At 30.4% G+C, this 25,333-nt stretch overlaps 5 protein-coding genes across 7 annotated transcripts; 1 reads left to right on the forward strand and 4 right to left on the reverse strand.

Annotated features, from left to right (window-relative positions):
- Nucleotides 1–2,307: 2,307 nt before the first annotated feature.
- On the reverse strand, nucleotides 2,308–4,072 carry l(2)10685 (5-methylcytosine rRNA methyltransferase l(2)10685). The gene is made up of 4 exons (XM_076405355.1): nucleotides 3,922–4,072; nucleotides 2,893–3,870; nucleotides 2,551–2,807; nucleotides 2,308–2,476 (listed from the first exon to the last, which is right to left on the reverse strand). The coding sequence occupies exons 1-4, from the start codon at nucleotides 4,000–4,002 to the stop codon at nucleotides 2,335–2,337; spliced, it is 1,458 nt and encodes a 485-aa protein (XP_076261470.1). The 5' UTR covers nucleotides 4,003–4,072; the 3' UTR covers nucleotides 2,308–2,334.
- Nucleotides 4,073–4,266: 194 nt separating this feature from the next.
- On the forward strand, nucleotides 4,267–11,803 carry LOC143197131 (uncharacterized). 2 transcript variants are annotated; one of them, XM_076405344.1, is made up of 8 exons: nucleotides 4,356–4,496; nucleotides 4,597–5,912; nucleotides 6,003–6,153; nucleotides 6,215–6,460; nucleotides 6,513–6,680; nucleotides 6,741–6,892; nucleotides 9,853–10,134; nucleotides 10,206–11,803. In XM_076405344.1, the coding sequence occupies exons 2-8, from the start codon at nucleotides 4,639–4,641 to the stop codon at nucleotides 10,264–10,266; spliced, it is 2,334 nt and encodes a 777-aa protein (XP_076261459.1). In that variant the 5' UTR covers nucleotides 4,356–4,496; nucleotides 4,597–4,638; the 3' UTR covers nucleotides 10,267–11,803. The 2 variants fall into 2 exon arrangements, with proteins under 2 accessions (XP_076261450.1, XP_076261459.1); XM_076405335.1 differs by having other exon boundaries at nucleotides 4,267–5,912.
- A 354-nt stretch (nucleotides 11,804–12,157) lies between these two features.
- On the reverse strand, nucleotides 12,158–13,006 carry RpS26 (Ribosomal protein S26). Its single transcript, XM_076405391.1, has 3 exons — nucleotides 12,871–13,006; nucleotides 12,446–12,623; nucleotides 12,158–12,370 (listed from the first exon to the last, which is right to left on the reverse strand). Exons 1-3 carry the CDS (start codon nucleotides 12,871–12,873, stop codon nucleotides 12,201–12,203), a joined length of 351 nt encoding a protein of 116 aa, XP_076261506.1. The 5' UTR covers nucleotides 12,874–13,006; the 3' UTR covers nucleotides 12,158–12,200.
- Nucleotides 13,007–13,698: 692 nt separating this feature from the next.
- On the reverse strand, nucleotides 13,699–14,589 carry LOC143197152 (PEST proteolytic signal-containing nuclear protein). 2 transcript variants are annotated; one of them, XM_076405370.1, is made up of 3 exons: nucleotides 14,453–14,589; nucleotides 14,064–14,325; nucleotides 13,699–13,984 (listed from the first exon to the last, which is right to left on the reverse strand). In XM_076405370.1, exons 1-3 carry the CDS (start codon nucleotides 14,490–14,492, stop codon nucleotides 13,861–13,863), a joined length of 426 nt encoding a protein of 141 aa, XP_076261485.1. In that variant the 5' UTR covers nucleotides 14,493–14,589; the 3' UTR covers nucleotides 13,699–13,860. The 2 variants fall into 2 exon arrangements, with proteins under 2 accessions (XP_076261485.1, XP_076261492.1); XM_076405377.1 differs by having other exon boundaries at nucleotides 14,064–14,335; nucleotides 14,453–14,586.
- Nucleotides 14,590–15,407: 818 nt separating this feature from the next.
- On the reverse strand, nucleotides 15,408–20,747 carry LOC143197170 (chymotrypsinogen 2). The gene is made up of 4 exons (XM_076405403.1): nucleotides 20,416–20,747; nucleotides 16,309–16,564; nucleotides 16,006–16,248; nucleotides 15,408–15,612 (listed from the first exon to the last, which is right to left on the reverse strand). Exons 1-4 carry the CDS (start codon nucleotides 20,632–20,634, stop codon nucleotides 15,413–15,415), a joined length of 918 nt encoding a protein of 305 aa, XP_076261518.1. The 5' UTR covers nucleotides 20,635–20,747; the 3' UTR covers nucleotides 15,408–15,412.
- Nucleotides 20,748–25,333: the final 4,586 nt, after the last annotated feature.

Below are 25,333 nucleotides of genomic sequence, written 5' to 3' on the forward strand. Positions count from 1 at the left end.
TTCGGTTACATGTTCCGACGAATCAAAAAGCATTTTATTTCTTTTCAACTATGGTGTTCCGTCTCTCTGTCATCTAGGGTAAAATGTGAATGAAAACGTCATATCAACGTTATTTGGAACATGCATTGGCTATCTTATTGAAAAGACTATAGTTGTTGCCGACTAACTTACAATTTGTCTCCACATTGACTTAAAACTAAGTACTTATTTAGAAAGACCTATTTGCCCTTGCTTAGTATCCAATAAATGACAGCAGTAATGAATGTCGAAAATGCAGTTTTGAGCGTTCAATGATCAGGGAAATAAAACTGATACTAAAAAAATAATAATAAAAGGAAAAGTTTTCAGCTAAAACAGCACCTAATCCCTTAATATGGATTATATGTTTACAATTTATAGACAATCTCTATATCTTCATAGGCAATCTAATAATATTACATATTCACAACAACTATGAAATTAAAAATGTATTTGATTGGATTAAAGCGCAGCAAAGCGCAATTAAATAAAGATAATAATGCGAACGTAAAATACAACTAATTTCCGAGAGCGACGGGGTAAGAAACTTAATACAATTAACTTATAATATAATTCCAGTGGAAAATATTTAGTATCCACTTAATTTTAATAACTTCGTATTAACAGGATTAATTTCCAAACTCATTTTTTATCACGAATTAACACCAAACAATTTACTCTTTTTATACATTTTCGGCCAATTAAACATTAAGATCATCGAATGCACCTAAGTGTAAAGACGATTTGTTCTCTATCTTGTTTTTCTTTACCTCGGTTGCTTTTTGCGTGAGCTTTTGTGGCTTCCTCTAACCATTCAGTGCCCGATTTTAATTACATCCGATAAACCCACGTGTATTTATTTTTATTTTTGGCATTATATTACTGTTCTGTCAACTTAGGAAATCAATGTTTAAAAATAAATTATTGAGATCAATATGCAACCAAAATAACAAATGGTATATTATGATCCTGCTGCATACATATAGTACTCTGGAAAATATAAACCAAATTAATTATTTTAATAATGGAGATTTAATTAATAAAGTCATGAATGAAATGTAATTCAAAATATACCCATATTAGTTGAATAACCTTGATGCTGGAACGTTGCCCTTTTCTTTCTACACGATGTATTGAGCTATGAATTTTTATAAACTCAGTGGCACTTTGATAACGGCTTGAATGGGTGTTTTTTAATTAATATTTTTGCAATGCGTATTACCTAACAATTCTAATGTTTAGGGTTATTTATTTTTATCTATCATTATTTTTAAGATTAGTGATGCCTCGTGGTAAACAATTAACGGCTATTGAAATACAAAGAATTATTGATTTCAGAAAGTGCGTTAAAATGTAAAGGGAAATAGCAGAAATTATTTGCAGATCTCAGTGTGTAGTAGAAGACAGTTTGAAGCTAGGCTAATTATGGCAAAAAGAAGCGATCGTTTAATAGCTCGTTTTAATAATCGCTCACTTAATTTAAATTAAACTGTGATGCTAATCTTGTAAGGAAATGGGCACAGGAATCCGTTAGTTTTAAATATCAGAAATATTTAAACACACTTGGCTTAAAATCCGCCCCTATAGTAGAGAGAAGTTTTCACAAGAATATATCAATAAATTGAAGGACTTTTGGCAATACGTAATTTTTTCTGGCGAAAAGAAAATTTATTATATTTGTGAATCAATGAGGGTTTGGAGTGGAATATTCCTTAATTACCTTGACTGAAAATGAAAATATAATTTTTCAACAGGATAACACCACCACATACATTCCTGCATCTACAAAAAAGTTTCAAGATTTTGGCATACCAACATTGCAATGGCCAGCATGCTATTCAGATTTAAATCCAATACAGAATGTTTGGAGTATCCTAGCTAGGAATGTATATGATCAAAAAAAAAAACTACCAATTAAAAGTATTCCTTAACTCAAACAAAGATTGGAATCTTCTTGGCCTGAACTTTCACCTACCATATTAATGGAGTTAATATAATAATATTCCTAATAGATTAAATAAGGTTATTAAAATTAAAGGTAAATTAACCAAATAATGAAAATTAATATTTTGATTTTTGATAATATTTTGTGAATGTTCTTTTTTTTAACAGTTTTTCAAAAATAATATATAATAATTATTAATGTGTAGAGTTTTCTTTGTATTCCATACATTATGAAACTTGAAACACCTAATTTGTATTTTTCATTACACTGTAACTATACTGTATTATTTACTTCAACCATACAATAACTGTAAGTTAAGCTATTTTTGTTAAGAAAAATATCAGTGATTTGTATAAGATATATTATTCTTCTTATATTTTTTGTATTTTACAAAAATATGTAGGTCCATAATTTTGTGATTTTGATGGTAAAACAAGATGTCCTAATTTAACTAGATTTGGATGAGCTATATTGTAAACACTTCTAGTCTGTAGTAATGCTGGAGTCAAATCTCTGTAAATGGTTTTCCATTAATTATTAAAAAATGTTTGTTATACTTATTTTATTTGTTATTTACAATAACTTACTTGACAACTGCATTATAATCAGTTTCTTCCCACAGTTTTCTTAATGCCATGCCCACAACTCCATCATTTTGTATAGGACTCAATGAACAAGTTGAATATACCACTATACCCCCTCTTTTAACTATATTAAGAGCATTGAATAACAACTCTGCCTGTAATTCAGGGAGTTTCAATCTTTCCTTAATTCGGGAAGGTTTGAATATATTATTATCATTTTCTTTTAAAGAATGGCGATCTGTTGTACAGGGTACATCAACCTAAAAATAAAAATTCAAAAACTTCTTTCCTGACATAATTCTGTTTAAAATAAACAGAAACTATTAAAAAACAAATGTTGCTTACAAGAATTCTATCAAAGATTTTATCCTCAATAAATCTAGCATCTCTGTTAGAAATATGAATTTTCCCAGATTTAAGCCAATTTTCATCAAAATCATATATGAATTCTTTAAAAACACTCTTTATTCTCTGAACTCTTGAATGGGAAATATCATTGGTAACAATTAGATTTGGATATAGAGTTTGCAAAGCTAATAAACTTTTACCACCTGGGCTAGCACACATATCTAACATTTTGCTACCTGGTTTAAGATCCAAAGCAAGAACTGGTAATATTGAACCACCATCCATTAAGTAATAATTAGTCACCCCTGTAGAGCTTTTAGTTGCCCCATCAAACTGTGTTTTATTATCTTTTTCATAACAATAAATGTTGAGATGTTCTGGAAAATGAATGTCATACTCTTTTTCAACTTTTATTTCTGAAATAACTGTACTATCAAACATTTTATAGTGAGTTGATTCAAAGATAAAATCTTCTTTTCCTTTAATTTCAGTTGCAGGGACAAATTCATTCAACTTTTCAGTTGAAAGAGCATTTTTTGAGTCTATAATCCTTGTATAATCAATGTCAGCACTGTTTAAAGAACTTTGTAGTGAACATTCTCTTGCATCTATTGAAGAGTTTAATAAATCATCTTCATTTTCTTTTAATGATACTTTCTGTGATTCCCTCTCAAGTTTTCGATCTAAGTAAGATATTTGATCTAACAATTTTTTCCTAGAATGTGTTTGTAATTCCTCTTTAATATAGTCTTTTTCTAAATTAAATAAAATCCTCAAATTTAAAGCACCGTTTAGCTCCAATTGAACTCTGGTCTCCTCAGAATCTCCATAATTATTCACAACAGCTACATATTTCTGTTTACTTAACAAGCCTTCTCGTATTGAAATCCATTTTTTTTGAAAAACTTGCTTATAGAAATCATCAAAGTGAGCCAAGGCTTTATCAACAGGCTGAACTTTTTTTCTTAAAACAGACTATAAAATAAATGTGTTATTGGTTCCATACATATTATATAAAAAGCATACCCAATGATTTGGAGGATTTTTGAATCTTTTAAAGTTTTTTGAAACTTTATTTATTTCCTTTAACACGCTATAAGAAAACATGTTTCTTTAAATATACTAGGAACTACAAATAACATAACCTGAATACTTTGTTTTGGTGATCAGCTGTAATAAAAGCGCCATTTTTGAAATGGAAACTTTTGTGATAAAAACTTTTAAAATAGAATATTACATAGATTTTATCTTATAAATACTTAAAAATAAAATTACTTCATTATATTTAGTTTTAAACAAAATTATTTTATTGTTAAATATAATGCAGGAAAATAAATTTTCCTGCTCTGTTATGATTGTTATTAAAGGGAGATGGAGTATAAATCGATTTTGTATTCTAAAGGCTATATTCCCGGGGTAGAACAAAAATTGGATCCCCTGCAGTATTGATTCGGGATGATCGAAATAATCATATTTTGTGTATAAAACAGCGGTAAACTTGTTAATAGGTTTGTTTGTTGCGTTGCCAAGGCCTATACCGTGCCGAAACAGTTTTACTCGTTAAAATCAATGACTGTGATAAATGTTTATTTTAAATTTATGTGAGTATAAACACCCTTACTAGACGACCATCTGGGTCTCATTAATGCAAATGTATACGCTTCAAAATTATTTGATGTGTTCCTAAAGTGTTTGGTTAAGCTTATAGTAAAATCAACGCAGTATGGATGAAGCGATACAAAAATGGATTTTGGGGTTGGAGTGTCTCAGAGTGGCGGGCTTGAAACAGTAAGAGCTTTACATCAAACTATCGTAGCTTTACGCACAGCCTTAGAACAAAGCAAGAATGAAATTTTAGAATTAAAATCGAAAGCCTGGCCAATAGATTCTGTACAGGATGTCATTAAAAGTTTATCTTTAGAAAATCATATATTACGACAACAAATAATTGAAAATAAATTTGATAGTCAGACAAAACTAGAATCATCAAACAAAAATACAGAAAATGAAATAGAACAAGAAGCTATTAAGTCACATGTGGACATTTTGCCAAATGATGAAAACATTGGTACTCTAGCCACATTTCAAGCTGATGTAAAAGATGAGTCAGAGAAATGCACAAATGAACAAGATAATCATGATATATTAAAAACTAAAGACAATATAATAGAAGGCGAAGAAACAAAACAAAAGCATTCTAAAAAAGTTACAATAATTTCACCACCTTTATCTACCCAATCAAGCCCTCAGAAAACTCAGTTGGAAACTAGAATTGTAATAAAAGCACATAGAAAAAGTAATAAGAATTCAAGATCTTTAGAAAGCCTAACTGTTCTAAAATCACCGTTAAACCAGAAAGTATCGCTTAAAAAAACATTTAGTTTTTCAAATTTGTCATTAGTAAAAAGAGAAATAAATTTTAATAGTGTAGATTCTATCGCGGAAATGACAGATCAAGAAGATATCGAAGAACATGCTAGCAATCGTTATGAGGAGGAAATGTTAAGCCCTCAAAATGATATTGACCAGGAAGTTGATGATATAGAATTAATATTTACGACAGATGAAACAAAAGATCAAGACTTTAAAGAAGAACTGGTGCCTATAGATACTAGAGAATCCAATTCAAACCTTCTCAACTTACCTTTAAGTGATATTGATCAAGTGTCTGATAGAGAATTGGATGATGATGTATTCAATGATGGTCTTGAAGTTGTTCAAGAATCCTCACTTCAAAATCAGTCGTCGTTTGAATTGAAGAGGGAAAATTCTATATTTAATTCGCATTCAGATAATTCTATTAATCACGAAAAGAGCTTGAAAAGTTATTATTCATATCAAGACTCAAGTTTCGAGAACAAATCTCTTGAGAAAGATGAGAGTTTTGATCGTTTTGAAGAGAGAGTTCGTATAATTGAAACTGATATTTCTAAGTGTGGCATACATGAGATGGATTATGTAGGCGGTAGAAGGAATACTTGTCCCAATCCTATACAATATAGGCCACTTTCTCATAGGTATGTGTATGATTTAACTTGTATATCATATATTAAAAATATTTTATATATAAAACACAAGGATAATTAATGCTAAATTAATTTTATTAGAGAAGTAATGTCTAAGGGGACAAATTCTAGAAGGGTTAGGCCAATATTGACACATTCGAACGCCGTTAGACGGGAGTCTGGAGCACAAACTGATATTTCAGCTATACCAAGTTCTTCTGCTTGGAGATCTGAGAGCAGTTTAGCGCATAAAGTACTAATTGCTTTAAAACAGTTAACCAGTATGATATCTTTTTTTATAATATGTTTTTTAGTCAAAATTGGGAGATCACTTTACAACACTTCCTTCAAAGTATCCTATGCCAGGATCTCGTTTAAAGTTATCAGAAAAAACGGTGGAAGCTAGAAGAGTGTTATTATCTGATATTGGATTTACTAGCATGGTACCAGAATTGTCAAGGTCAGCAGATCATTTATGTCCAGGAGGTTTGAGGCCACCATCAGTGACTACTTATGGACAATTTTTAAAAGCAACAGATTTATATTCCCCTGGATGTTTGGTATATTAATTCAAGTATATATTGGAAATATAGGCTTATTGATTTCTTTCAGTCGCAAAAGTTTACTTGGACAGCCACTACAGCGACTCCAAGCGAAAGTAGCCAAACACAATCGCGGTATAGTAGTATATACCCTCTTTCACCGCCGGCTCCTTCAAGGAGATGTTCAGTACCAGCGTCTCCTTCTAGAAGAGCCATGTTAAAATCAACATCATCTAAAGTAATATTTTTGCAGTTGTGACAGTTCGTAACAGAGTTATCATACCTATATGTATTTTAGGTAAGATTTGCGAATGGTTCATTACCAGAATTACGAACAGAATGGGCTACAGTAGATAGTGGCGATAGTACAGATTCATTAGTAGAAGAGGCTGAAAACTTTCTCAGGAGGTCTATAGATTGTATTGTAACTACTAAGGAATCAACTTACGGGTAAGCTGGAGTAATTTTTATTCATAGTGTCAAAAATTAGAATATAAGGTGTCTCAAAAAAAAATGTTTATATTAAGTGATGAATATTTTATGAATCAAGCATTAGACTGGCATCTTAAAGTTCGATTTTTGCTTCAATATAATTTTGTAACATTTACGCGCTTCTGAATTGAAAAAGGTTCTAGATCGTTACAAACAGATTGATTAACACCCTTCAAGTTTTCTATCGTTTCAGTTTTGTTCTGAAATGGAGAAATACTTGGCATATCATCATGTTGCGAAAATCTTGAATATTGTACAATGTTTTATGCGCCACAGTTTATATCACAACCAAAAGGCCCTTTCCATTTCATGTGAGCAGACGTCTAAGGATACTTTCAGACTCCCTGTAAAATAAATTTATATTGTAATTTATCAACATTTTTTTTGGCATTGTTTCTACAATGTACTATTGTTACTACCATATACCCTTATTTTTTATTACAATATACCGTGATATCAGAACATTTAAAAGGCAAATTACCAATGGCAAATAATAGTTAATTTAAGTACTTCACGTTTATTGTATCGACTAATCAATCACAGATTGAGGATAACCGATAATACGGAATTACATTGCGTGGAAATTTTACGTGTACACCAAGCAACGATTAAAGGTTTAAAATTACATTGATTCGATATTGTTATATATACAGCAGACTTCTGTAGAGATATAAATAAAAAAGTAGAGATATAAATATAGGTTGGTTGAATGTTATTGACATTTTAGATTACCTTTTAGGTAATTGGAGATTTTTAAAATTTTTACTTTTTTCTTATTTTATATACTTTGGGAGATTTTTACAACTTATTTTGTTTGTTTTTAGAATATCCTGTTTTGACATGATTTATCGAATTGCTGTTCTTTTTATATGCAAATATGCATATAACAGGTAAATTGAAAAGTCCGCGGCATACCATAGTAAAACACATTTTTTTGACAAAATTAGTTTTTTTTATTCAACATAATTCCCTTCAAGGGTGATACACTGATTATAGCGACCCTCCAACTTTTCGATACCATTTTTGTAGTATCATTTGTCCTTTGCTTCAAAATAGGCCTCAGTTTCGGCGATCACCTCTTCATTCGACGAAAATTTCTTCCCAGCGAACATTCTTTTGAGATCTGAGAACAGGACATAGTCACTTGGGGCCAGATCTGGAGAATACGGTGGATGAGGAAGCAATTCGAAGCCCAATTCATGGATTTTTGACATTGTTTTCACTGACCTGTGACACGGTGAATTGTCTTGGTGAAGCAGTACTTTCTTTTACTTCAAATGCGGCCGTTTTTCAGCGATTTCATCCGTCAAACGGTCCAATAACGCTATATAATAGTCGCTGTTGATAGTCCTTCCGTTTTCAAGGTAGTCAATATCAATTATTCCATGCGCATCCCAAAATACAGACGCCATAACCTTGTCAGCCGACTGTTGCGTTTTCCCACGCTTTGGAGCGGGTTCATCGTGTGCAGTCCACTCGGATTACTGTCGATTGGATTTCGGAGTGAAATGATGGAGCCATATTTCATCCATTGTCACATATCAACGCAAAAACTCTGGTTTATTACGCTTGCTCATCTTCAAACACTGTTCCGAATCATGAACTCGTCGTTGTTATATATTATATCGTTGTTATAGAAAACGTGGATATATTTAATTAGTTTGTATGTAACTGTTCGAATTTTTCAATTATCTTTAAAAGTACGTATATCATTACACTCCAGAAAAGCTCAAAGCTGAATTTCTACAAAATTTAACTAGGATAATAATTAAAACCCTACAACTCAATTCCTATATCAGGATTTTGAGCATTTTTCAAATTTCATCAAAATCTTGTTTTCGGATGAAGCTGAGTTTTGTCTTAAGATGTACGTAAATAAGCAGAAATACCTCTACGAAAGTGCAACGAATCCGAATTCTAGGCTTTAGAAGCCTGTTAATTCGATTATAGTGCCAGTATGGTTTACCTACCGAGACGTTTTAAGAAATTTTACTCTTCGATTCAGTTCTGTGAACAAGAGTGTTTACATTTATTGCTAACAAATTCTTTTTAAATTTTTTAAAATCAATTCACTAAGTATAAACTTCCTTTTCAAACCTTGTATTTCCATATAACTTTTCAGATTTCTTGAAGGCAAATTTTCGATAGAATATAACGTAACTTGAGTAGAAAACTTGCTATTGTTAATTAAAATACTTAAAATTTAATTTTATGGATTTGTCAATTTTTGTTGAATATAGCTAGTACAGCTAAAACACGAATACGTAACTTTTAATGACTGTATAGCGAAACAATAAATGAGAATGTTGGATGTAAATAAGCATACAAAACCTAATGAAATTATTTTGGTACTATATCACACAACAGCATAACAGATATGTTAGTTAACTAAGTAAAAATATACATATTTTGAAAGAATGCCAATTTATTTATCCAATAGTAATGCAATATGACACTATTTTAAAGATATGATAATTGCAGGGGTTGTTCCATTATTTATATACCCGTTTTATAGCGCGCCCATTATAAAAACTATCCGATCACTCATTCAATCACTGTACCGAAGACTCGATTAATTCACGTCGCCATTCGAGCCGTAAATTCGCATTCATGTTTAATCGACTGCAACTAATTAGTAATGGAAAATAAATAGGATTCAGTAAAGCTTAAATTAGATGAACTCTAAATGTTCCACGATAAGACTAAAGTCAGAAATGGCCATCATGACATATTATCCATCAAAAAGAAAGTATATTAATTACTCCTCAATAAAATAAAATGAAAGATTTTTGGAAGTAATTTATTTTTTATATTTTACAAATCCATCCTAAAATTAATAGTGTCAGTTTGAAAAAGCGAATGTTCTAGACTAATACGATATTCGATTGTCTTATTAATGTCACATTCTGTATATGTAGAGAGACGAAAAAGACAGTACCTAGAAGAGCTTCAGCTCCTGAACCTTCTCGAGACAATGTACCACCACAAGGCTGGCAACCTTTTTTACCTCGTTTGCCAAGGGATTTAAAGTTGGATAATTGGGTAAAAGTCATTACGCCCGAAGGACGTGTGAGAGGGGGTCGCGTTAGGTACATTGGTATCGTTGCAACTCAAGAACAAGAACAGTATGTGGGGGTACAACTGGCTTGCCCTGAAGGAGTGAGTGATGGAGTTTATGCAGGACGACGATATTTTCAGTGGTAAGCCAAAAATTGGAGAATTCTTAATTTTTTAATGTATATAAAACAGTTCCAATAATGTTTTATTTTAGTGAACCATATCATGGTATATTTATACCATTCAAGAAAGTTATAATGGGATGGAGACCATAAAGCTATAGAACATGAGGTTTTCTATAAGGTAGTTTCGGTTGTTAAAATTGTAGGTTGTAGTTACCAATAACAAAACCAATATTATAACAAGATAAACGTGCCACAAACTATTTTCCTAACATTTTCTATATAATTTTTATTTTTATCTCAAAATTAGGGCCTAAAACTATACATGACAACACTAGGCATAGTCCTCTTTTCATACTCATGAATGCTATTAATACATAGTTGTATGTGTACAAATTTCGTACAGTACAATTTAACTTTCCGCTCTTCCAGTTAATATTGTTATAACGAACAAAAATTGTTGCAAACATAAAATAATTGGTAATTATATTTCTGCATACATATTTATAATGAAGTCCTGTATTATAGGTGTGATATTTAATTATAAAATACGTAAATGTTCTACAATATAAAACGGTATTTCTAAAGTAGATTTATTCTTTTTTACTGATAATTTACAGTCATATGATCAGAAAACCTGTTTTGTAAATTATTTAAAGTAAAAACTTATCTTGAAAAAACAATCTTAAAATTAATCCATTTTAGAAATACCAAATATATATATACATTTTGAGACCAACATTGTAGGGCTCTGTATCAGAGGTAAAAATTATCAAATTTACCCAAACTATTTCACTTGTCGTTATTTAACATTCTTTTTTCTTCAAATGTAAATCTAATTTTCTATCTGTACCACATATTCATGTCACTATGAAAATAGTCTGAATTTAAATTATGAATCTCTAAAATGAACCACCCTGGTTTAAAAAAATGTCTAGTCATTTCTTGGTGTAAATTAGCTATTAAGAATATTGAAACTTGAATATATGTTACGATGCACTATATACAGAATGTTAATTTAATGTATCAGTTTTCAATAATTGTTTTGTTTAGGGAGAATAGCAAATTGTTAGATACTTCCAAATCATATTAATGTGTTAACACTAAGTGTTCAGAATTTTTATTAACAATCCTAAATGTGCCAATATTATGTAGGTACTTAAATTTTATCGTCTCCCTTAAAAACTCGTTCCTGTTAACGTTTTTTATTATTGAAAACTGATATCGTAATTACATGCCTGAATTTGTTAAATAATTCTAAACTGATGTTAACATAATTTAAACAGATTATCCATTGTGGCAAGCTCTGTTAATGGTCTTAAACATGATCTTGCCAATGTTGAAGGAAATGCACGCAGCTTATTTAATCATTTCATTGTATCCCTGATTTCTGAGGATTTAGGATATTTTCAGCCTATTTGGAATTGAAAGGTGTCTTAACTAGCTTGCATAATTTTTTCTCAACTATTACCAGCTTATGAGATCCTATGTAATCATATGACTATACTACAGAAATAAATAAAGTTGTTATTTTTGTATCTATTAATTTTATTTCAATTCTTTGTAGGCATATGTATGTAGATAGGGACAAAAGATACATATATATATATAGACAGTATTATCAAAAGACTTGCAATTATGTTATAAATTGTATTTATAAATCTAAGATCAAATAAATGTTAAAGAAATATTATTTATTTTATTATAATTGTTAGACACTACATTTATATTTGCAAATTTGTCAAGTCAAAACTAAATTTTTTTTTTATAAGACATTATTTTTATCCAACAGAGCACCTCTCAAAAGGCCACTCTCCATAGGTACTATGGTTTGAAGAATGCCTGTACTAATGATAAAATCAACCATGTTCTGAAATAAATCACAACATATTAATATTCACAAATGTTTGTATCCCTGTAGACCTATATCATAAGAATCTGAATAAATTACTTATAATAATTTATGTGTAATATATGCTTCATATGTTATACAGGTTGAGAAGTAATTGAAGAAATAACAAGTGAATATTAAATAAAAACAAAGTTTACATCCACATTTTATTGAAAATTTCACTTAATGTACAACACTATTTTCTTTGAGCTGCCTGAGCTCTGTTGTTATCACGTCCAGGATAGTTTCTTTGTGGTGGAGTTCTGATTCTCCTATCCTTTTTGCTTCTATTACGGACGACTTTACTGTGAATAGCGCAAGACACACAATAATGTAGTTTGGCATACAATTTGGGCAAAACATATTCTAAAATATAAAGATCATATATATAAAGCAATTCTAGGTTGATTATTTTAAAAATTAACAAAAATTATGACTTACGTGGATATACAGAAGCTTCACTAATATCTCTTACTGCAGCGGCTTCAACGATGTTCCTAATAACAAATTTCTTAATAGCTTTGTCTTTGGGTACACATCTAGCACAATTGGTGCAGCGAACAGGCTTGACATGTCCTCTTCCGTGCTTAGCACGTCCTCCATTCCTTCTTTTACAAGTCTGAAAAACAATTAAATTTCAATATTTTGATGAAGTTCTTTGACTTAAAAATGTGAGTAAATCATCATAAGCATGCAAACATGCCTACTCAATTCTAGGTTAGACATTGAAAACACTTAAATAATATATAATAGTAGCAAATCAGAAGATATAAAACAATTGTACAGTAATATGCATGATACTACATCGTAACTGTAAGTTCAATTACTTCTAAATTAAATTATATTAAAAAAATACATGAACTTACCATTTTATCGCCTGTGTATCCTCACAAGTCAAAAACCAAAAGAATTTTCAGTTGGCATATGTCATTAGGCAGTACTTCGACGTAGGTGGCAGCACTACCGGTTGTAAACAAGCGCCAAATTCAATTTTTGGCAGTGCTACCGGAACAAATGCCTTCATGGTTAATGGATAAAAAAACTAAATATTTTGTTTTCATGGCATGAAATATAAAATTAGTTTTTATAAATTAACTATCTGTAACAACCGTAATGTGCTTTGTTGAGTAACAATTGTTTGAAAAAGCGCAATAGTATAGTTTCTACCGTTAACATTCCTTATTTAGTTCTCTTTGGAAACGTATTATTATCGTGTAAATATTACTGCTGATATATCTAGAGTGCGTAGAAATATATTCCAACATGAAATATGTAAGTAAACAGTAGTTATCTACATACATGTATTTAAATATTAATTTGTTAAATTGATTTAGATATGTATTATTTTTTGCGTTTTTGTATACATTGCGACTTTGGTAACATCTTATCCAGCAAACGCAGTAGATAAACATGTATCACAGCAAAAAGAAAATGACCAAATAGATGATGTAGTTGATTTTGGAGCACATACTGGTGACAATGGAGCCTTTGGATGGTATGCTGATTTCCCAGTTCATGCTAACACTAAATAAAATTTATATAACTATAAATTGTACCATCCACTTTTTATCAATTTAGATATTTTTTTATTAATAAAGATATTTTTCAGTACAAATTATATTTTTCTTGACTGACTACTATTATTATTACTCATTATTATCATAAAACTACAGAATGTAATAAAAAATCAAGTATTCACAAAATCCAGCTTTTATTTGATCTTATGTATCTAATAACAACTTAAAAATATGATAAAAAAATTCTAGTTTTTCTCGATGTTCATAAAGCTTGACATTTAAGTTAAATTTCATTAATTTTCTTAGTATCCTATTTTTGTACTAATATGTCCTATTTATTCAATCGTCTGCTCTTGCTGCTTCCATTGCTTCTTTTAAATTTTTCTCAAATATCTTCTTGGCATCAGAGAAGCCATGTTTGGTTTTCCCAAAAGAGTTTGGTCCAGATGAAGTTGGGGTATCCCTAACAATTATTATAATATTAAGTACAGAGGGCACAGCAAACTGACAAACAAGTAAAATAAATAGTTTATAAAACACACCGTCCAATATTTCTCATTCTCATTCTTGCCTCAGGAGGCATTTTTTCTGGCTCTTCATCACTATCTTGATTGAAAGCTGCTGCTACCGACATTTGTGGTTTATTGGATGAGTGCTTTTTGGCCGAACCAAGCTTCATTTGAATACTAATGCTCTTTAGCCGATTTTTAGCTCCTAACCCTATATTTTCTGGCTTCTTATCCACATTATCACTGCTTTCTGTTCGATTTATTGGCGATCGACTTCTGGACCTTTCCCTGCTCCCTAATAAACACTGACAAAATTTAAATATCAATTAGAATAATAAATATTAAACAATCATGCAAACACTCGTCATGAGCCTGAGTTAATTTCCTTTTAAAATAACATTTTTAAGGTATGTAAGCATTACCATGTGAATTTCTCTTGTCTTCCCGATATTTACTACTCATTTTGGTTCTTTTTCTATACGAAAGATATTAATTAAAATGACTAAACCCGTTAGTCTATTTTGTCATGATTGACGTTCAATTATATTTACCTTTTGAGGTGGAATGTCATTTTTAGAGATGGGATTTATCGAATGGAAACTATCGAGACATTCGATCTCAAAATATTTGAACCATTTGACGGTTAAAAAAATAGTCCAATGAATATAGTAAATACCATTTCATTTGAAGATATTCTTACGAATGTTATTCCGAATCATTAGTCGAAGATAACAAGTTAGAAACAACTTGAAAATATTTCAACAAGATTCGAAAAATTGGACAAGATAATATAATAATCGCTTGAACAATAGCTTCAATTGCTTCAAATGTTTCGCTTACTGTATTAATGTAAGTTAATACTTATTATAATACAAAAGAAAACAAAAGTTATTTCATATTAGGGATACCGAAGAAAATATCGATAAGCGGCCCTATCGATATTTTTTTAAAAATAAGGATATTTCTTAAACATTATAAAAGCATTATAAAATTGGTACCTAATATTATTAAAAACCTCTGATAGTGCAAAAAAAGTCCATATTTTTTCTCCTCCCATATATATATTTTTCACGCCGGTCGGCATCCCTAAACGAAATTTTCCCATGATTCATTGGGAACTAATTCATTAGACAAAAGATAGTAAAATAAATTATTACTAAATATTCGTTAGTCAATTTTATTCTGTTTCCCAACACAACATTTCTATCTAATTTTAATTTTTTGAAATGGTATTGTTGATTTAAGCTTTAGGCAACCAGTTAAATAAATAAAGTAAATTTGCTGGCCATCAAATGTACTCATGAAAATTTACGTTTTTAAAATTTTACTCTTGTAAACTGAATTAGTATTCTAATTGAAATTTAAAATAAAACACCGTTTATTCATATTTCATAAAATATATTATTTTGTAAAGCTATTTCTCGTATCCAAGTTAAGAATGTAGGAACATTGGTATATACTCCTGGTTTATCTTTTCGGGCACAGCCATCACCCCATGAAACTAATCCAATGACTTCATATCTACCGTGATTTTGACATATTAATGGACTACCAGAATCACCTCCACATGCATCAATTCCACCTGAAAAAAATATATATTCAATTTTTATGAAATTAATTAGAGTAAAATAATTTTTTTCTACTCTAGAAGTAGGCAGTTTAAATTCTGTTAAACAACATTTACCTATATCAGTCCTGGCAAGATCTTGAGCGTTTTAGAGAAAGCCAGAAAATTGACAGACTAATTGCAAAATTAATTTTTCGAACAAATAATTGAAAATGAGGAAATGTTAGGTTTTTGCATTATATTACGACAATGACAATGTTAATTTTTAAAGTACCAAAATCGCGATTTGGTAATACCTGCCGTTTAGGACAATTTCGATTTTATGCTTTCGTATCTGTGTTGTGATCTTTTTAGCAGGTTATTGAATTCTAATTCGTCCGATTTTAATATGATGCAGATTTCATTTACCTTTTAAATGACCTGCACATAACATGCTGTCCAGTATTGGTTGATATCTTCCGCCATAAACGTCATCTTTTCTACACGTATCTAATGAAATGATGGGTACTGCCGCTGATTTCAAAACATTGGACAATTTGTCGGGATTTCGGGCGTCTTGTGAACCCCAGCCAGATATCTCACACCACGTCCCTGCGGGTGGAGTTTCTTGAGTCAAGCAAGCTGGCTTTACGTTATTATTGAGCCTCAAACCTGTGGAAGAAATCAAATAAGTACATCATTTTTTCAATGTCCTCTTCATATGTTATATACCTGGTTCTGGCAATATTAATACGGCTATATCGTGACTATAGGGACCCAGTTTCCTGAAATCAGGATGGATAAATCCTTGTTGTACTTTAACCACTTGCCTATAATGCGGCGATCCAAATGAGCTGGCATCTCTGTGTTCATGAGCGCCAGCTATGACAATCATATTATCTGTGTAACAATGAGCGGCAGTTAGAACTAGCCGTCGAGATATGACTACTCCACCACAGCGATGTTTTCCACGATGTTCCAACGAAACCTAAAACGAAACACTAATAAAAATAATCGTCCATTTCATTGTAAGAAATTAATTATCTCAGTTAAACCGTCGGATGTTTTTTTGTACCATGGAAGAATGACTTTAATGTATGTTAAGTTAAAATTGAGGTCTCATTGTTGTTTTGTATCGCCATTCAACAAGTCACTTCTTCTTTTCATAAAATATTATCATATCTTAAAGAAATTTTTTAAATATTTTTACGCTTACATTTCATAACATATATAGTGCAAACTTAGAAAGTACTTTTAATACCGCTTATACATGATACATAGTCTTAAAAAAAACAGTCAATGCACGTCATAGACGACGGTCAAATGCAGTTTGTAAAAACGTAAAATACGTTTTAATCTTGGAGCGTATTTTCCTTCCCATGTAACCAAATCTGTTAATAATGTTCGGTCTGTGTCGGTACTGGTCGACTCTGTTGTCAAATGTCTACAAAATTCTTCAAAACATTAGTGATAATAATTATTGATTATAAACCGGCAAATGTTCTAAACCAAAATTCTAAGTTGACGCAACAATATTGCGACCTGATGACGTCATAAATGTTGATGAGCTGTTTTTTTTGGGTATACTATATCTATTTTAGTATGCGGTTGTTTTTTAATTATTTATCAAAAATTATTAAATTTTTTAAAATATTTTTATATAGTTAATATTTTTTAAAATTTATATTTAGTGTTAAACAAAGCAAATCGGTATATATTGAATCAAATCAAATTGAAAATTGAATATAATCAAACTATACATACAGTAGATGAATATCGATGCAAAACGATCATAATTGCTTAATTGGAAAGAGGTCTCATTTATCCGTATTAAGTATTCTAAAATCGATATGGATCTATAGACTCCAGCTACGTGGATGCAAAACAGAATGAAATCGTAAGAGGTGACATAGATGCACCAGAACTATAGGAATTATTACTTGCTCAGATACCTATTGGAAAGGAGACATGAGTTGAGACTCCACTTTCATGTGAATATCGAAGTATTGCAACTCTAGGAAAACAATACAGCAGGATACATAGTCAAAAGACCCAAACTATTTGATATTGTAGTGCTGTTAAGAGCATTTAACAAAAAACAACAATGTTAATTAATACATGAACTTTATTACTATAGAGACTAGGTAAAGACCGATGGCTTCTCCTAGATAGATACCTAGTTTTGATTTAATGTCAAAACAAATTGCAGGTTAGCCACTAAAGACTAATAACAATGTACATATAATTACAAAAACAGTTCAAGAATTAAAAAAAACATAAATTTATTATTGAAAATTATTTTTTTATAAATGTTCTTTATAATTTATTTGTTTTCAACGTTTTATACTATTGTTTTCAACTATTTATTAAAGCGTTGTCTTGATACCGCTTGAGATATCTCAGTCTCTCGAAAACAATGTTACATACACTTAACAAGCACTACGATTATATTTTTTAAATAATTTTTTGTTTTGTTAATAAGAGCCTGAGATTTTTTCAAATTAGATGGGATGCTTATAAAGTTGTCTCATTTTCATGGTATATGACACGACACACTGTGTTATATTTTGCATGATCAGTTCTCGTGCAACATCAATCTTTTCTATTATAATCTCAATCACTAATTTTGGACGACCTCCGAGCAAGGAATGGGACTATATCACCGAAAGTCTAAGTAAATTGATCGAAATATTAGAATTTAAGAAGAAAAAGCTTGCTCATCAACGAAAGAAACAAAAGCAGGCGTACCGCAAGATAGTGTTTCCTGTTCTGAGTTCTACTCTATACATGTGACATACCACAATTAGACATTGTTACTACTGAAAACTGTAACACGCAAGTAAATATTTTAATAAGTGGAGTCGGTCATGGAAAATAAAATTCAACGCGTATTGAATTCACCTACAATCAAAATAAAAGAATCCAACTAAAAATACAAAACAAAAAAGTATTGGTTTTTTGGATGGAAATTTAAATTATTAATTTAATTTAAGTAGATACTAAAACCTATATGGACTTATGGAAGTCAGTTATGGGAATGTTCTACGAGAACTAATGCCAACATGATACAAGCATTTAAGAATAAAGTTCTGAGAAGTGTTGTAGATTCACCCTAGGTAACATATTATAGGAACAACTACTTTCATCCAGATCTTCGGATTCTAACTATCATAGAGAGTCATGTCTGTTAACAACAGTTAAGTTAATGCCGAAATGTTATAACCCTCGGACAGCACTGAAGTTGGACAAACTTAAGATAACCAAGCCTTATGATCTTCTGTATTAAAATTCATTAAACGATAAAACACTGAAAAGTGCTAGCAACTTTTATTTTATTAGACTAAGTGAGGGCCAATGGGTCTTGCTAGATTGGTAGCCAGTTTTTAGTCACTGTAGAGGCAAAATGTTAATCTGCAATGACTAGCAATAACATACTAATATATTTAAAAAAAATGTTGAGCCATAATTATAACCGCCAACTCTTTTATCCCTCATCCCTCTCTTTGTCTCGCTTATCCCTTACTGCGATAGTTGTGTGCTCGAATCCTTCCATAAACAAGAGCGTGATAATAGTAAAGAAAAAAATGATCCCAATTACGTTAGTAACCAAGCTGTTTAAGACCGGAAGTCTTCTGGGATGGTCTATAAAGTTGGTCACTCGTCAGTCGGTAGACTTCAACCGATGACGGCTTTGAGTCCACGTTAAGTTTATAGACTCAGCTGTTAAAAAATCCAAGCGGTTGACGTGACTAAAATCCATGTACATGCATACGATTATTATAATTAAATAGATTGAGTTTTCTATAGGCTGACATGTCAAAATGTCCTTTAAGAACGTTAGATGCTGTCTGCCTTAGTGATGTCAAGGCTCAAAATACAAAAAAGCCTTTATTATTATTATTTATTAGTATTAAGCGTCAAAATATATTACGAATATAAATCAAATCATACGATTAAACAAATTTTTTAGTAATTTTTTCATCTTCATCATCAATTTCTTAGCATTGTTTTTACTAAATAAAATCATCATGTGTTTTGTTTTCAAATTACAACGTAGTGGTAGAGAAAAACATATACCGATATTCTTGATATTAGTAGAAATATTTGCATCCGAAAACAATTTTTTCACCAAAAACAAACGCCGATGACGCTTTATTATTAATTTTGGATGTTTATAAATAATCGGCAGATACTGCGTTCTATATCATCGATAGCTGTTATCATATTTAATAATAGAAGAATCTGGTGAAAAATTTCGGTTTGATTATAAGATGTGCTGGTAAAATTTAAATTATACTTTAATTTTTTTAATTTACCAATTTTTCAATTTTTTAATTAAAAAAATATTATTTATATTTTAAAGAAGGGAAATAAAATATATTGATATAATAAATAATATTAAATATAGTGACTGACTCTGGAGCGTATATTTGTTCACAATGATGATGTAATATAAGTTATTAGAATTAAAATACCCATATCCATTTCCAGTATTTTAATAAAGTAATATGTATTATGATATTATTAAGTAAAAATACTGGTGTTATCTAATATATTAATTTTAATAATTAAACAATATTGGTAGCGAATTTATTCTTAAGTTACATTATGTTGTAGTTGAATAAATTGTGATGTTTCTATTATGGACAACTGTGATGTGATTTTGCGGTCATTATTATGTAGTATTGTTGAATACAAAATTATTTTTTACTGCGATACATTCTCACGTGAAATCGATTTGCATTTATATAAATATTAATAAATACCCAATGACTAATAGCTTATACTAATAGTTTCTTGCGGTTTGATTATGATACGGATAATGTGAATGTCACTAACCTGCCATGGCACTGCGCCATATGGAGGTTCCTCGCCGCCAATAATCCTCGGTTCTCTAGCTGGATGCCATAGCACTGCTCTCCTACCGCATCCATGGTCCGGAATGGGAAATTTCGGGTAACCACTCTTTGCAATTTTCGCGCAACCAAATTGCGGTACTTCGAAAATTGTCAAAATACTGACTAAGAACACGACCGACTTTAACACCAACGTGCCCATATTAATAAACCAGTTTAGAATAGCGAATACGATTGAATTTCGTAAAACGAACTACGCAATTATCATTGTCATTGTCAGTAGCCGATGGAAATTTGAAGATGGTGGTACTAAAAAAATCGTTCTTGATCGGTTTGGTTTTATACTAGAGGTAGGTATTCCTACTTAATTAAACGTGACTGTCCGCGTATACAGGATGTTGAGAAAACTCGTGGTAAATATATTTTCTCGTAAAGACTTGAGAACCGCAACGTTCTTATCGGACACTGACTAATTTACTTAACTTGGTTTTCGTAAGATTTTTCAGTACAATAAATAATTTGTGGCGACATTAGCTCTCTCACCTAAATTATAAGCAAATATTAGAAGATTGTGAATTAATTTTAACGGTTGCTAGTGAGAAAAACATCAAATAGTTAGAGGAGAGTTGGAATGAATCACTCTTGAAGAGTATGTAGCTAAATAGGTTTTCCTTTGGTGATATATATAGTTTCTAATGATAACGAATGAGAGATATGACATATATTTGCAAAATTGTCCTAAAGCTAATAGCATAAGTTATACTAATCCTATAGCCAAATTTTTTGCTCATAATTTAATTCACAGTATTTAAAAAAAGGTATTGTCTCTTTTTATTTTTCTATTAAAATTATTGAAAATTAGTATTTATTCATTAAACTTATGCGTTTTATGTTTATTTCATATACTGTAAGTATTACTTTTTATAGCAGTATATGGTTCTTTATGGTTTTATGGTTTTTTAATGGTTTTTTAACCGACTTCAAAAAAGGAGGATGTTCTATATTCGGCTGTACATATTTTTTTAATGTATGTTCACCGATTTCTCCGTCAATTTTGGACCGATTTTCAAAATTCTTTTTTTAGTCGAAAGTGTGCCCTTCCGAGGTGGTACCATTGCAAGTTAGGATCAGATGGGGGGAAGAGGGGAAATCGAGGGAAAACCTTTAATATTTCAAAGGCACTTACAATGTGTTCACATATTTTTATCTAAAATAATCAAGGTATTTGTGTATAATGTTCCATTTGTGTATAAAAGCCATTCGGTTTGTTTTTTAAGCACTAACCATAACATATGAGAAGTCGTATATCGTTTCTATAGTGTAGTAGATAGAACGTTAAGTTTATACGCGGAGATCGCGGGTTCGATTCCGGTTAGTGTAGCAACTCTCTTCTTTCTAGATTGGTTTGAACATTTGTTAAATCACTGAGACTAGGTAGCGGGCCCCAGTGGCTGAAACATTCCTTATTTTCAATTATTGTTTCTTTGTTCCTATTTTTCCTCATACGGGCTGTATTTTTACTTGATCTATCCATTGTAATATTTAATAAAATAACTGCATAATTTATTGAGTAAATATTTATCACTAAAATGAGAAAAATAAAATATTATTACAAAAAAAAATTGAACCAACTTCAAAAAATAAATAAGGAACTCACTAAAATGCAAAATTATAATTAAACTTACACTTTGAACACAAAAAAATTAAATATGATCATAATAATCGTCGTAATAACTAAATAAAAATCAGTTTGAAGTCGGTTCCGACCCCTCAAACAATACAAAAATAGTATTATAAATTTATGTCATAAACACTATATCAAAAAGGAACAAAAAATCTAATTTAATATAACTGGGCACGGTGCAGTACTAAGAATTGTGTGACGTGAAGTGAGACTAAGATCCTGCGATTTAAACCGGCTAGAGTTCTTCGTTGAATCGTCGTTTTGAAGTGGCTGACTACAATTAACGACAAGTTAACCTAATTTAGCTCATCGCTCAAATTTAGCCGGATTTATGAGCCACTGCGTCGAAACTAGACCTCTTGGATCTATGATATCATGGAAAGCCACGGGAAACATTTGGAAGCTATATTAAGTACATAACACCATACAAAACCTAATTTAAAAATGCTTCTTTTATAAAAGTTACTTAAACGTTGCAATATAATGATAATCAAGCTTATATTTTCAATATAATTATTAAATAATTTTGTGTTCCAACCACATTGAAAAGTAAATAAAAAATAGTTTAGGTTATTTTTATTTCCTATTGCACACACCTACATCTGCTGCTATTTTTCATTAATTAAAAGTTAATGCAATCAAATCATGACCTATTATTTTATAACTCGAATATACGCTTCTGCGAATGTTAAATGACTGATATAATATCGGTTGACGCCATAAACTGGTCGAGATTGACAGTTGTTAATGTTCGTAATGCATCGAAGAACAAACGTATAACCGCGATTCTATGCCCTCATTTATTCATATTTATCTTATTTTTGACAATCTCTTACACATAACAATCTATTATATAAAACCGTTTAACATTTTTTGAAATATAGCTTAACATATTCATGTGGGTTTGTTTATTTACATTTATACCATTGCAGTGTGCTATTTTTTCGATATACGCGACTATTACCCAATCGTTATAAAGAATTTCTTAATGAAGGTCAGTACTAATATTGGTGTTACCAATATACGAAGCTCTTAATTAAGTGAAGAATTATTATTTTTAAGCTATAATAATGATACAAAAAATAAATTTTGATGGATTTGCAATAAATGGTGTAATTTATTATTGTATCGAATCCGATAAATCTTTAACAACTTGTGTCATTTTGTGGAAGCCATGGAATAGTCAAATGTAGAAGGCAATATCCCATATAAAAAGTAGTGAACTAAAAACATATTGACAAACATATTTGCATAATAATAACAATATAAATACTATTAAAGTCTTTAATACTAAATAAAATCAAAAACAGTATTTAATCTGACGATTGATGTTTAATAAATATGGAAATTTTCACTAGGCCAATAGAATAATTTTAAATGAAAAATTTTTATGTTATATTAGAATAATTCAAGACATTAAATATTATGTATGTTAATTATATCTTCTTCAGTCAACATTAATTAAAACACTTTTATTTTCACAACATACATGTAATTTGGCTTAGGTAAAATCCTAATTATAGATAGTTAAAGCCTTAAATTTAATACAATAGTGTTTATTTCCTAAAGTGCTAATACTTCAGTATAATATCTATAAATTATATTGAGATATACAAACTACTATTTATTTTTATACTACAATTTTCATTATTAAGAATTGTTAATTATGAAATTATAATCTACATTGTCACAATAAAATTAGTAGAAACGATACTACATAGCTAACTGAATAACATGTTATGCATCGGAATTATCCTTTCTGGATCTCATTTTCTTTCTTATATATTTCTTGAAAATAAATAGTTGAAAGCAATCCATATTTTTAAATGCTGTTTATTAATTTTCTTATATAGTGTCCTGTTCAGCAAGCTCAGAAATGCAAAGAACAAGGCCTTTTTAGTTTGTCAATGTTGACTTTTTAAGTCATTTCTGGCTTAAATCAGGCTACTTTAAGCAATATTGACCCTTTTGGAACCCTCACACTCTGGAATAGAACAGCTTTGTTTTGTTTTTACACATAAAAATATAATTTTCACCATAACTGTAACAGAAATGGCGATATAAAACAATTTGTTAGTTCCTGAAAACCTACTTCTTGCAAAAACACTTAGTCAGTATATTTTAATCTATATATATATATATATATATATATATATATATATATATATATATATATATATATAAATATATAGATTACTGTCATCAAAAATTTTCAATTACAATCTGCCTATGTATACTTTTTATATCTCCAGATCCCCTTCTAAATAATTTTTTTTATAGCGGAAGCATAAAAAGATATCAAACTATGAGCTAATAAAACACTTTTGGGTTGAATTAAGGGAAAGTTCAACTTTTCCTATTAAACTAAAAAAAAAAATTATTATAGAATATTATCTCGTACGACTGAAACATTGAGTGGTTTGGAGGATTTAAAAGTGGTGTATCAGCATTACATAATGTAGCTAAAGAACAGCCAAAGATGTAATCTGTTCTGTTGTAAACTATATTATAATATAATATTATTCTTAGAAGCATCACATCTCTCATAGCAGGTGATAAGACACCACATCAATTTCTTGGAATTCAACAGAGTATCAGTCACGCTATGTAAGGCTTCCGCCTTGAAGAAAAGGCTATGGGTCCTTTGCCTATATACCTTTGCTCGCCAATTTAATTGAAGGAATGGTTCGTCATGAATGGTTTTCAAGTATTGATGTCTCAAAATTCCAATAGTCTACGGATGAGCAATTGAGCTATTGAAATCCGCCTTTGGTTGCAGTACATTCTGAACTTTAAATTTCAGTAGATTGTTAGTTTTGGTGGCTGTAAAGCATGTGTTTCTCACGTGATGTGATGGATATTTTCTAATTTTAATAGTTTATGGGTAGTGAATTTAGAAGCACCTTCATTTCGGCTTTGTTGACTTTAAAGCTTGAACCGCAATGCTTTTGGTGGAAGCAACTTGGTATTGTGCTCATCGACCAATCAACACAATCAATTATATAAACATACATTGGCTGTTATATACTATAAAATGATTTTGTAACATGACTCAGATATATGTTGCAAAATGTGTGAAAACTCTAATATGGTAAGTACTACTGTCATCTTTATAGTACATTTGCATTGATATGCATGTGGAAATGTATGGAAAATTAGATAGTCTCGAAGGAGTGTTGTTTTAAGCTTTAAATCTAAATACTGTCGGAAAAATTGG

Source organism: Rhynchophorus ferrugineus, unplaced genomic scaffold, assembly GCF_030347505.1.
Source record: "Rhynchophorus ferrugineus isolate W39M unplaced genomic scaffold, kcgeb_rfMv2 rfM1, whole genome shotgun sequence".
Classification (NCBI taxonomy): domain Eukaryota; kingdom Metazoa; phylum Arthropoda; class Insecta; order Coleoptera; family Curculionidae; genus Rhynchophorus; species Rhynchophorus ferrugineus.